Source organism: Nyctibius grandis, chromosome 2, assembly GCF_013368605.1.
Source record: "Nyctibius grandis isolate bNycGra1 chromosome 2, bNycGra1.pri, whole genome shotgun sequence".
NCBI lineage: Eukaryota > Metazoa > Chordata > Aves > Nyctibiiformes > Nyctibiidae > Nyctibius > Nyctibius grandis.
The window spans coordinates 123,617,183-123,630,830 of record NC_090659.1 but is presented as its reverse complement, the minus strand read 5'-3'; the positions used below and the strand labels follow the sequence as shown (position 1 = coordinate 123,630,830).

The following is a 13,648-nucleotide window of genomic DNA, read 5'->3' as shown; positions in this document are numbered from 1 at the left end:
ACATTGGAAGGGGCTGCCCAGGGAGGTGGTGGAGTCACCATCTCTGGAGGTGTTTAAGAAAAGACTGGACATGGCACTTAGTGCCATGGTCTAGTTGACATGGTGGTGTCAGGACAATGGTTGGACTCGATGATCCCAGAGGTCTCTTCCAACCTGATTGATTCTGTGATCATCATCTGATTCTGAGTTCCTGGAGCCAGTCCATTCCCACACATGCTGGAGGATATTTAATGCCAAAAAGGACAAGGGGAATTACTATTTTCATACTGGACCTTTATGTCACAGTTGGATAGTCATCTCCATCTACAATGTCTTGGTAGCAAGGAAGAGATCCCCTTACTCTAGTATGGACTGATATGTCCAAACCTTTTTATTTCTTAAAGGATTCTTATTAATTTTATTTTGGATTGGATGTTTCTGGCAGTTTTTGGGTGGTTTTTTTTTTTTTCCTCCCATGCAAATCTGCGCTTCTAGAAATCTACAGCAGGGCAGCCATGCATGGAAGGAGTAAATAACGTAGCCTAAGCTTAGTACTTCAAGGTAGTAATTCTATTTCTGTCACAGCAAGACCCAGGGGAAAGAAGCACCAGTGTTTAGATAAAAGGCTGAAAATAAGTGAATTGGATTTAGCTTTTTCCCCAGTTGTAACTGAAAAAGGGACAGATTCATCAGCTGTGGCCCTTTGGCTTAGCAGTTTTCTGCCTGCTCCACAGTACCTACTCTGCAGGTATATGTGCAAAGAACAGGAGGATACGACATGTTTTTAACTCTTGTCCAACTCTCCACGCTACCAGCACTTCATGAGAGCACCTGGCCCTCAGACAAGCCTTCAAATCAATAAGACTACTCAGCACAGCAGGAGGCAGAAACACTTCCATAGACATTACAACCCAACTGGATTTGGTACAATATTTAGGCAAAGAGAATGAAATGTAATTCTGCCTTTACAAAACTGCTGCTTGCAGAGGTGAATGGAGGGGAGCCAGAAACTCCAGCTCACAAAAGCAAGGATTAAAAGAAATAAGCCACATAGTGTCAATATGGACAGATACAATTAGCATTTTGATAGTATAGCAGGGGAGACCATAGAAAAATCCCAACACATAAGGCAAGAACATACAGACACCATGCTCTTCTTCTGCCGTATTCACGAGGGCTGCCAAAGAGCACTTAAAAAAGACAAACCCAAAAACCTCATGCTGCTCCTTGCGCAGGACCAGAGAGGAGAATGAAAGATGAAGAAGAGAGAGAAGGCATTTGATGCAGATAAAGAAATCCCAGACCAATACTGAGGGAGGTTCAGAGAAGCTCCTGTACTTCCTCACTCCTGTTCAGAGGTAGACCCACGGTTCAAGTGTATACAGGGGCATTTTCCTTAGCTAAGACTGTCCCGTGCATTGGGATACAAAATAAACAGCTGTAGTTACACCAAACAGCCTCCATCAGTGAAAAACTTCACTATTCTCAATCCTGGGAGCTGCCCAAGACTCCAGTATAGTGCAAAACAAAGCAGCTTCCTTCCAGTGCTTCCAAAACGTGTTGCCACTCACCGAGCTCAAAGGATTGGTAGCAGCCTGCTTCACAGAAAGGAGCAGCTCAACAGCATGCCAAGGTTACAGCGATCCCAAACGCAAATTTAAAAATCCAGAGCCTGATCACACTAGTGCAATGGGAATGATTGTAATACCAGGGCTCAAACAGACCAGAGTCTATTGTAATACCAGGGTTCAAATATTCACATGGGAGTCACCGAAGGGGTCCAGAAAGCAAGCAGAAAACCATCAAAGGAATTCCTCCTCCTATAAAATTTCTCATTGCTTCAAAATAAATGCAACGCCCCTTCCTCAGAGGCTGCAATTAAACTGCATTAATACTTCAGAAACCAGAAAAGGGGGTGAAGGAGTTTCATCAAAAAGCACAGTTATGAAACCTATTGGTGGATAACCCTGACATTGTACAAATGCAAAGTAGACCCGCATTGCTGCAGACTCCCATAAATATATTGGGAATAATGCATACACTTTCCTCTTTAAAACTCCTCCACCTAGCCATAACGGTTTCCACAGGTGCTGTGTAGCCATCACTACTAGTCTGTTATGCACACAATATGCAGGACACTTTTCAATATTCAGGAGGGGAAAAAAACAGACAGACATTCCTTGTCTCTCAATTCAAGGGCAGAAAGCAAGCAGGCAGAAGGTGGGAGAGGAACAATTTCTATGCAACTCAACTAGTATAAGTGTAGGAAGCAAAGGAGCAAACGGCATATAAAAGAGTTTAAATGGGGACAGACAGGAATCTTGGGGATGAAGAGATACACTTCTACTGAGGAACTATCCAGGCCGAACATTTGCTTTTAGCCTTTGTGGCCACAGAAAGATTCTTTATAAATATAAAATGTTTCAGGAATCAAAACTTGGGAAATAATTTTTTCCAGTTCTCCACTCAGACCACTCAACCATGCCTCATTAGTAAGGAAATAAATACCTCATTAAAAATAAGATGTCATGAACCCCTGAAAGACCGTCTTTATTTTGTAGCATCAGCTTGAACTTTTAGGACACAATCCAAAATCCACTGCTGTGGTATTCTGGCAGCTCTTACCTCCTGTCCTGTAGCTACATCCATTGCCGTGTAAACTGTACCTGAGGCTCTAAACAAAACAGAGAAAAGAAAAAAAACACTTATTAGTGCCTCATAGCAAGAGTGAGAGCTTAACACATGCCCCTTCCCACTTGTCTGTTTGAAGTGCTCTCAGTCCCATTCCTTTTCATGCAATAATTCCAGTGGTAAAGATCATCTGAAATATTTCTGAGTCAAGACTGCTGTTGGAGTAGACGCCAGAGGATTCATGGGGAACAAAGCTCCTCATAAGGGACACCATGGTCATCCGAACCCTTAGCACAGCTTTTAGGACCGTGAGTTGATCCCGTTTAAACTGGCATGACTGCACTGTCTCGGCTTGCAGACTGCCCAACATGACTACAGAGCAGATAGGATCAGCTAAAGTAAACAAACGTGGCATTTGTAGTGAGGGGAACGGGAGTTCGAGCCTCAGCACGTGGGGCTGACAGTAGATCTCAGCGATTTGCGCTGATTCGCCTCTCCCCCAGCCCCTATTTTCCCTCTACCCTGCAGTCTACAACTACCTGAAGGGAGGTTGTAGTGAAGTGGGAGTCGGCCTCTTCTCCCAGGCAACTAGTGATAGGACAAGAGGACACAGCCTCAAGCTTCGCCAGGGGAGGTTCATGTCGGACATTAGGAAGAATTTCTTCTCAGAAAGGGTCATTAGCCATTGGAATGGGCTGCCCAGGGAGGTGGTGGAGTCACCATCTCTGGAGGGGTTTAAGAAAAGACTGGACATGGCACTTAGTGCCATGGTCTAGTTGCCATGGTGGTGTCAGGGCAATGGCTGGACTCAATGATCCCAGAGGTCTCTTCCAACCTGATTGATTCTGTGATTCTGTGAAGATGGGCACAACACCCTCATCAAGGAGAGTTAATTCAGAGAGCAAATCTGGAATTTGAAGATTGTCTTGCATGCTGAAAATAAGTAGTTCTTCCCCTACTTGCAGCTATATTTAGCAACCTGATCATCTAAGGACATATTTTTTTACATTAAAAACACAATTGCACAAAAAATCCCGTCCCTGTGACTCAAGACTTTGCCAGGCACAGGGAGAAGAGCTGGGGAGAGTGGAACCCACCAAAACAACCAAAACACCAAAAAAAAAAAAAAAAAAAAGAAAAAAAGAAAAATAAAAAGAAAACAAAACAAAATAAACTCTCCAAAGCATCACAGAATCAATCAGGTTGGAAGAGACCTCTGGGATCATCGAGTCCAACCATTGCCCTGACACCACCATGGCAACTAGACCATGGCACTAAGTGCCATGGCCAGTCTTTTCTTAAACACCTCCAGAGATGGTGACTCCACCACCTCCCTGGGCAGCCCCTTCCAATGGCTAATGACCCTTGCTGAGAAGAAATGCTTCCTAATGTCCAACCTGAACCTCCCCTGGCAAAGCTTGAGGCTGTGTCCTCTTGTCCTATCTCTAGTTGCCCGGGAGAAGAGGCCGACTCCCACTTCACTACAACCTCCCTTCAGGTAGTTGTAGACTGCAATAAGGTCACCTCGGAGCCTCCTTTTCTCCAGGCTAAACAACCCCAGCTCCCTCAGCCGTTCCTCATAGGTCAAACCCTCCAGACCCTTCACCAGCTTGGTCGCCCTCCTCTGGACTCGCTCCAACACCTCAACATCCTTCTTTCATCACCAACAGCTTTCCCAGTAAGCTAACTTAGCCTGGTTTCCTTCTTGGCATAAGAAAAGGTATGGGACAGAGAAGAAGCGTATACTAACCCTTGTCCAATCTTCTCAAAACACGTGTACTTCTTTTTTGGATCGCCCACACTCACAATACTTCCTACAAAAAAAAAACCAACAAAAAAACAAGAGGATTTTATGAGTACTTTTTCACACAGCTATAAGAACCAACTGCACCTTAAGAGCAGCCCCACAGCCACAGTGGGCTCTGCCGAGCCTCGTGAACCACTCATCAGAAATCCAGAGGCACACGACCACCAAGGAAGTCCTCAGTTATTTACACACATACCAGCTGCAGTATTCCCCTCTCACAGGTATTTCCCTTCAGAAACGGTGGCACACAGCCAATAAGCACGTTTAATCTTCATTAGCAGCCAGTGACTGCTCACTGCTAGGCACAGGATGGGGACGCACGGCCCTTACACATGTAAATACAATTATTTGCTGGAAACCTGCAACTTAAAAGTCATCCCCAGCTTCAACACACTGGATGATCTACAATGCTCTCGCACTGCAATGTCTTCTGAATTTGGAGGCCAGGGCCTCATCCATCTTAGAGCCCAGTCTGTGGCAAATCCAGTCAAAGATTTCCCTACACCATGACAATTTCTGGTGGAACAGAAATATTTATGACATTTCTGTACCTTCAGGACCGTAGCCATTACTGACCCAGTGACTGGGTTGCAATACTCAGGTGCAAAGCTGGAGAGACCCTTCAGAGCCAAACCTCCCCTGGCCTGGCCATTGCTCAGCTGGTCTTCTAGGCCACCCAACAGTCAATGCAGGTTTTAGCAGCAGTTACCATGTGACTGCAGCATTGCTCTGGTTTTGGAGAGCAACCCGAGGCAATCTCAGCTCATCCTCCCCTAACGTGACAAGAGGAGCATCACTGAAACGCAACACTCCCTTCAAACATTAACTGATACTCATAACAGGCAGGAATCGCACCCTTTTTAGGCTGAAGAAATTGGAGCCAACAATTCCTAGAGCTCAGCTGGGAGCGAGTCTCCTCTCTAACAGCAGCAGGGTGGCTAATAGGATCAAGGGATGCAGAGCTGCATCTGAGTTGGTGTTTGCAAGTCACTCAAGCTGCCAACATATGGTGCTGCTTTCACAGGGGTCTAGGGCTGAGCCTCAACAGATGTATGTTGGCAAAGAAACTGCTCACGGTCATTAGGCCAAGAAATCCAGTAGCAAGCAGAGTAAGAGCAGGCTATTTTCAGATGCCACTGGAGAGCAGCCAAACCCACAGGGTTTAGGGCAGGCAGAGGTAAAGGAAAGGAATATGGTTCATGTTTGGAGGGGAGGGTGGGAAGAGAAATCTGACTATATAAACCCCATGTACAATTACGGAAGCAATGCTGTCTGCCCCGAGGACAAGCATTTCTGAGCAAATGTTCATAAACTTTCCCCCAAAGCCCAACACAGGCTCCAAGTTCAGACTGCAAGACCAGCAAATGTTTCCCCAAGGCAGTGACAGGACAGTGCTGCAGTGACAAGAGGCAGCTGTCAATCTTGCCCCATTTAATGCTCTCATCTGTAATTGGGGTAATGTTTCCTACCTTTCAAAAAGCCAGGCAAGGATTCACTGATGTTTGCACCAATGCTGTGTTAATGCTAATAAGAGGTGGAGTCTTACCAGCTTCCTTTTAACCTTTGCACACCTTCAGTACGTGTAAATATATATACATGCTTTAAGATTTTAGTAATTTTATTCACATATCAAACCAAAACATGAAAGGGTTGCATGTTTTTGCACAACTCCACCGCTCTCAGCGGAAAAACATCAGTTTACAACAGGATTAAACTTAATTGCATATTTCTGACTAGCCCACATCTACAAGCTGACACCTAACAACGGCCACTGAACTTCACACACCCCCCCACATATTTATAATGAAACCCCTCAATGCTAAAGGATCAGTTCAGCACTGCACACCACTTCTGGAGTAAGCGAGGTGTCAGAAGGCACATCTGCCACCCGACACTCCTAAGAGTGGCACTTGCATTTCCTTTCATCACAGAAGTGAGTGTATTTCTATTAGAATAGCACCTCTTTCCTGCCACTGCCCTGCTTGCCCTACCTGGTCACAAAAATGGCTTGAATCCTTAATGGCACAAAGGTCTTGCTAATTAAGCGAGTAAAGTTGCTGTTTCAAAACAATGGGTATGAGTTTTCCAACAGCAAGCAGTTCCAGTTAACATGCCATCAATTCAATTCAGGCTTTATTTAGAGGAATGAGGTACCCAGATGCCATTTTATTTTTTTTTTTTAAATATACCCTCAGATTAAATTTTCCTTCATCTAGCTACTAGTCTTTGCTTCATAAAATACTGATCTTTAGGGGTATAGCCTCAACCGAGGACACCAGCCTGAGCACAGGGGAGCTAACACAACTTACACCAACTGACAAGCATGGCATGTATGTCATTAACACAGGGTTAGCAGTTCAAAGGCTGAGAAATGCTCCACCCTAATAAAAACTGGCCCAGGCTGAGCACAGCAATCAATTGCACAGCAGAGCTAGTTCAGCTGTCAGATATGCCGCAGCACAACCCAAAAATACCAGACAGCAGAGGAGCACTTTAAAAGACTCGGGAACTGAAGGTAGGGACTGTTAAAGACACTAGGACACAACAGAGAGACATGGTGAATTTTTCTCAGAAAAACACCACTAATTTGGGTACCCACAGAATGTCAGGGCACTTAAAAATAACCAAGTCACTTCACATCATGGTATTGTGGAAGGCAAACTCGGGGATGCATTAATTTTCTCTCCACTTCTTAGACACAGTAGGAAGCTCTGCTCACCTTAAATTTAACATTTCAGTATAATCATCTGTGCTCCAGAGCTACAGAAGATGTGGAACAATCTCAGACTTGGTAGTTAAGTAGATGCTACTTATTCAGGGCTTTTTTTGCAGAGCCTGAGGATCTGTAACTCCCTGGGGACTTCAGCTGGCATCACAGGTGCTCAGCTTACATCTATGCTCCCTGCTTACATCTGTGCCCAGTTTTGGCACACAGTCGCAATGCAATGTCTTCAGTAAGGGGTCTCAAAATGGCAATGTCAAAACATTTCAGCTTATTAAGACTTTGAGAAATCAACACAGCAGGACCTGGAATTTAATATTTTTTTTAAAAAAGGACATACTTAATTTTTCCAAGATCTCTTCATCTGACATTTTTGGCTTTTTCTTTTGTTTCTCCGTGTTCCTGACCAGCATGTCAGGCGCTGTTGTGCTGTTTTCCGAGGGAGAAGAGATAGGAGAGGTCGCCACATCTCTGGTAGGAGGAGCAAGAGGCTCTATCACAGAGCGGGTGTATATCTGATTTGGTTGAGAAAAACATACATATTAATACAAATCAGATAAAAGACTGAAACACTTCTGTTTATTATTGTTGTTGTTGTCAGGGATGCATTTCTATAGCTACTTTGTTAACAGCTAATGTCACTAAGCAAGGACCCTCTTGTGCCCCCCACAACTAGGCAGGTGATAATATGAAGGTGCTCTGCCAGAAGAAATAGCTCTCAGCTCCACCCTCCCACTCCCAAGAAGGGCTCAGCACTATGTGAGGAGTCACAGTCACAGTCAAGACCCAACTGTGGCTGCAGCGGTGGGGACTGAAGGAAGGATTTGTGCTCACAGATTTTGTGTGTTCAGGTCGCGGAGCTATCACAGGGGGTGGAGCTGCATCATCTTCATCATCTTCGTCTTCAGACACCGAGGGCACTGCGGGGGTCTCAGAGACAGCCTTCACATTCTGCGTGTGGTCACACAAATAGCAAAAAAAAAATCTTTTCAAATCCCTTTTAAAATTGCTTTTTAGAAGAAAATTTAATGAAAAATAGGAACAATGATGGTTTTAAAAAAAGTTTTAGTGGTTAATAAAAATATGTGGAATTTTTTGCAATACTGTGATTAGAAATCAAAGCCACTTTTAACCTTTTAAATTTGAAACTGGATTTGAAGTTCACGGCATCCTTTACACTATAAACATTTCAAAATAAACTTGGTGAGGTCCTCAACCCACTAGACCAGTTCTGCTTGTGCATCATCAGTTCCCTAAGAGTGGCAGGGGAAAAAGTATTAAAATAAAGTTTTCTCTGAAAGAGGGGGAAAACAACGTAATATTTCACTGAACCTAAAATACTTGAAGTGACCATCATCCTGACATATAATTGCTGCAGTGCACTTGACACAACACAAGAGCTTAGCCTGTTAAAAGCAACAAGAACACACACCTATGAACTGGGAATTTCCTGAATGTCCCCAAAATTCAAGTTACTCAGTGTCTTCCAAAAACATCAGGCTACCTCAGTAGACTGGTAACTACTGCTTTTTTCAAGATTTACTTTAAAATCCAACAGCCTCAGATGTTCTAAGCTCCTGAGGACTGACATACAATGACATGCAATAATGAACAATGGCAGAAACATTCTCCTTTTCCTTTCGCAGAGAGTCCTAAATGCTCAGATCTGAATATGCTGCCTCTGGAGGGAGCAGAAAAAGCCAACTCTAGATAGTGGCACGGAAGGAAGAAAACAAGAGATGAAGGAACTGTGAGTTTTTATGAATCACCTTAAATTAAATGGTTTGTTTCCTCCATCTCACACGCACATACAGAAATGTTACAGAGCTTTTCAGCTCGTGTCTCCTAACAAATGAAACAGGAGTGGTGCCTGCTCTGGTAAGCACAGAGTGAAGGTCAAGCAGAGAGGAGGAGAACCTTTTATTTCCTTTTCTGCTGGAGATTAGTTTGGTTAATCAACATTAATCTACATTTGTTTTGGTCAATCAGACCTTGCAGGTTAGTAATTAAACTGTGTTAGATCACAGATGTTTATAGAGACATATAAAACCTGAAAGCAGAGCGGTTATCAAATTCTAGGTACAGGAACAGATCAACTTCTATGAAAACAGGACTACTTCTACTCCTTAACTCCCTAATTTCTATTTACTACTTCACTACTCTCTAATAAAAGCTTCTTCTCTCTACTTGATTCTCCCTCAGTTGAAAAAATAAAAATAAAAATGAGAGCAGCCTGCCTTTTTAGGATAATTTGCCTGTTTTTATAAACATATGTTCACTATATAAATATATATAGTTGAGATTTTAAAACACTAAGCAAACTAAAAGTTTACATGTAGCCAACACTACTTAATGCAAGCTTTTAAATCCCAAAACTTGAGACAGAATGTGAATATAAGTCTTACCAATGTATTTGATGAATTGTAATCCTCTGTGGATTTATCTGAAAGAGACAGACAGTAATGCAGTTATAAACGAGTTGCAAACGCAGCAGCAACAGGGAGAGGAGAAAGAGACAAACTCCCTTCAGAAGGGGCAGGAAAAAAGGCTGCTCCCAAACCTAGACATTAACTTCAGCTCCCCAGAACAAGGTGACACCTGGCAGATACAGGAATAGGGGGGAAAAATTCTGCAGACAAATGCAGGGGCCCCAGTCCCCTGCTGCAGGAATTTCCCAGAGCAACACCTGAGTGAATACTGTTCTCCATCCATATATACAAAATATTTTCAATGGGCTAAATCACCAGCAGAGGCATTGCAGTTAGCTCAAGACCTCCAAGACGTTCAGTCTCAGCCACCTGAACTTCCTGGAACAGTAACAGAGGACCCTATGAGTAAACTGGTGGGCTTCTTGTCTGACTATCCAGGCACATATGGGGAAGATTTGTGCTTTTATCCCTGCCTGGAGCCTTCCTAATCAATACCAGTTCTGGTGACATGGCTCTATCCCCTTATAAGAACCAAAGCAGGGGTTAATATTTAGAAAGGGAAGGAGTTAGAGCTGAAAGGGAAAAGGAGCGGTGGTTGCAGGAGTCCTCCACTGGGCAGGTAATCCACACAAAGAAGGCACAAAACCTTGGCAGCTTTGCTTTTTAGAGGAATCCAGCCAGCAGTTATCAAGCACCTAGCAGCTGAGGCGTATTCCTCAATCACGGCACGTGGGAGCAGAGAGACCCTCACCCCAAGCATGCATGGACCAACATCCACACACACGCTGGAAACTGAAGCTGGTGCAAAATTTAGCTGCCTGTTTTATCCAGGGATTTTCATCATTGGGAACCCAACATCAGCACTCTGGGATGTGTCATCCAACTGCTGGCTGTAAGCTTCAGAAAACCTATGTGTTTCGGGGATTTAGCCAAGTGACTGGCCCCCTCTTTTGTAGCTATGCTGGGCATCAGGATTAACAGAACAGCATTTGAAAGGAAGAGGGGTGCTTGAGCAGCCAATCTCATTCACATTTTCCTTGAAAAGCCAGATCTACTTATTGATTAAACAAAAGAAACCCCACATGCAGTGACTAATGGGAAGTTAGACAAAGCAGCCATGAGACAATCACCATGTACCTGTGAAACTCATGTACTTCTGGCTGTTGGAAATCTTCTTGGAGTTGTAAAACTCCAACACATCCAGCACTGCCTGGGGATTCTTCTTCTGCTCCGACTTGGTGATGTTGGAAGTCTGCAGTAAACGTGCCCATTGCTCCGGCATTCCCTGTGGGGAGATGCACCTCGTTAGCTCACAGGCAGCCTAACGTGGTTCACAGCACACTCACCCGCTGCTGCAGCTCTGCCACAGTTTGTGGGGTTACACAGTGCTGTGAGGGAAACAGGAAGACAAGAGGAGAGGAAAGGAAAGGAGGCGGTGGGTCAACACCTTCCTAGCCACCGCCTGAGTTACAAGTCACACGTTCCTTACATGGACATGCACATGTCACTCTGCTCACAGGGCTCTGGGGGAGTCCCAGGTCCTTTGAAGACTAAAACTCACAAACCAGAAAGGAGCAGACCCAAATGCTGCAGTTCAGGAAGAGCCTCAAGCAAAAAAACTCACCACCTTTATGCACAGGTATACACATATTTACACATACCCAAGAAAGACTACAGAAGTAACAGACACTACATAGCACCTAGTGCAATGGACATGTAACATTCATTTGGGTCTTCTTGTAGCACTAGAGTTCTTTGATAGCAGTGGTTTGGTGCCTGTTGTAACCAGAGCTGGGAAAGCAGAGATGTTAACCTCACATATGAAGCTCAATTTCATTACAGGGACATCATTTCAGCGAGGAAATAAATACATCTGGAATACAACCAGGCTTGTGCCTTTCAACCCCAGCAAGAATAACAGTTTGTATAGATGAAGTGGCAAGTGGCTGGGATCCTTTATCAATACGGTTACCCACCCTGTTCAAAAGGATGGCTGGATACACCACTCAGGTAATGCCCCGCTGGTACATCTAGGTTAACTTGAGCAAGTCTAGAGGCTGACATGCAAAACACAACTGTACACATGATTCAGGTTAGGAGAGGAAAGTCCTCGAAAAAAGCAGCATATTAAAGACAGGTGAAAACAGCTTGCTCACAAACAACTTCTGCTGGTATTAAATACTACCTCGTAATCAAATTAATAATAATAATATGATGAAATACAACTCTGTCTTCATCGTATTTTGCATGTCAATTAAAAAAAAAAAACATAAAAGCATCTGACATTTAGCCTTAGGACAGCACATACACATTCTGTTATAAATAGTTATGCACAGTTCTGCGTCTCCTAAAGGGGAACTCTCAGAGCCCCACTTGGCGGACACAGACTATGCTGTAGACCTGATCCAGCTCTAGAAGAGGAGAGGAGGGAAAGGGAGGAGAGATATACCATGTTTTGCTGTTCACATCAGCCAAAAAAACAGGAAAGGAAAAGTTTGCCGGCAGCCCGGGCTCCTGGGATGTGCCAAGTTTGACAAACCGTCTCTCTGCAGGAATTAGTGGGTAACCTCTGCAGATGTGTTTCAAAGGAGATCAAACCAGACGATGGTAATAGCCTTTCCAGCATTACTATATAAAAGATTAATGGGTCCTGGGTCCTCCCAGCAATAAGCCAAACCACAGAGCTCTCTTTTCTTCCAGATTCACTTACTGTGAATTCTCCCGTGACTGCATCAAACCCCACATGAATCGTGTGTTCAAAGTCTGAAGGGAGGGAGATCTCCGGCCGCTCTTTCTCTTTCTTTTTATTGGCTGGAAGAGACAACAATAACAAACAAAAATCCATAAATTCATCAAGAATTAAAATCTCCCCAATAGCTTCCAATTTACCTACCTAACCACACCCCCCTTTTGCTAGTCATAGGATTTCGATCCAGGGCAAACAGCAAGTTTTAAAACTTTGTCACCTCACTTAAGAGCAGCCACAGTGAGTGGGCAACAAAAATCAAAGTCCTGTAACACAGGACAAGCGTAAGACAGGGAAACTGCTATTTTGGGTATGTCAAGTATGAACTGGTAGGGCTTGACTCAACAGCACAAGAGCTATTTACCTAAAATATTCACTCAAACTTACACAGGTCAGAGCCAAGAGCACTACGGTGGCAGTAAGTGGAAGCCGTGCAGTCTTGAACACATTTTTTTATTTGTTGTTTTAAGCAACTTATAAAAAAAATGTTACATGCTGTTAAATAGACACTAGCCTCTCATGTTAAGACAGGGACAAAATTAACTACAAATACTGCTTAAAAATTGCTTCCTTCATCCTACTTCTTCAAAACAAGAGTTTATGAAGAAAACCAAATGTAATGTGGGTGCTTCTGCTCCAAAATCTTACATAGCAAAACCATTTCTATTTTCCTGCTCACAAAATGAACTAAATGTGGTTTTAATAACAAGCTTTGAAGACACAGAGCAAGAGGGCAGAATCTGGCAGGTGAGGAGGAGAAGTCATGAAGAAACAGGAAAGGAAATAAATCAAAGCAGATGCACCCTGCAAATATTCAAGTCAGGTCTTCAAACAAGATTATTACTATGCCTTGGATTAAGTTCATCCATATTCATGACTTATTAAGGACTCCACCTTCCTTTTAATATTTACTGTATTCAAGAAATTGAGATCAATTGAAGGAAGAACCACGTTCTACTCGGGTTTGCTGCTGCTTGCAGTTATAAAATAAGCAGAGGCAGGAGAAGGTGACTAAACCACTTATGTTCCCCAGGTGCTGCCTTTTGTATCTAAAGCCAAACAGAATTCGTTTCGTGGCTGACATTCCCCAGTGCATTTTTGGCAACCCCAGGTATTTCAGAAACCTGTGAGGCTAATGCTCAATACTGCAACTATTTAAGACACTGCTGGTGGTTTGTTGTGTCAGGCCTTGCCCCAAAGGACCAAATCCTGTTTCCTTCAGCACCAGCTCTGGCACTGTTCTCTGTGCCATTACAGAGTTACAGTTGCACAGAGTAATTCTGGAGAAAGAAAAGGATCAGATGCTCCATTTGGGACACGAAGATGGAACAGAT

At 43.6% G+C, this 13,648-nt stretch overlaps 2 protein-coding genes across 3 annotated transcripts in view; both read right to left on the bottom strand.

The window, feature by feature from the left end:
* The window catches only part of CLNS1A (chloride nucleotide-sensitive channel 1A), a 368,760-nt gene that overhangs the window by 237,530 nt on the left and 117,582 nt on the right, over positions 1-13,648 (bottom strand). The gene's annotated exons all lie outside the window — the stretch shown is intronic.
* The window catches only part of PAK1 (p21 (RAC1) activated kinase 1), a 76,502-nt gene that overhangs the window by 14,115 nt on the left and 48,739 nt on the right, over positions 1-13,648 (bottom strand). The window contains exons 4-10 of one of the 2 annotated variants that reach the window (XM_068420812.1): positions 12,279-12,379; positions 10,706-10,853; positions 9,545-9,582; positions 7,974-8,090; positions 7,480-7,654; positions 4,361-4,424; positions 2,605-2,653 (exon numbers count right to left, since the gene is read on the bottom strand). In XM_068420812.1, the coding sequence (XP_068276913.1) occupies positions 2,605-2,653; positions 4,361-4,424; positions 7,480-7,654; positions 7,974-8,090; positions 9,545-9,582; positions 10,706-10,853; positions 12,279-12,379 (692 nt within the window). Of the gene's footprint in view, positions 1-2,604; positions 2,654-4,360; positions 4,425-7,479; positions 7,655-7,973; positions 8,091-9,544; positions 9,583-10,705; positions 10,854-12,278; positions 12,380-13,648 lie in introns of those variants that run through there. The other variant, XM_068420804.1, reaches the window with a different exon arrangement.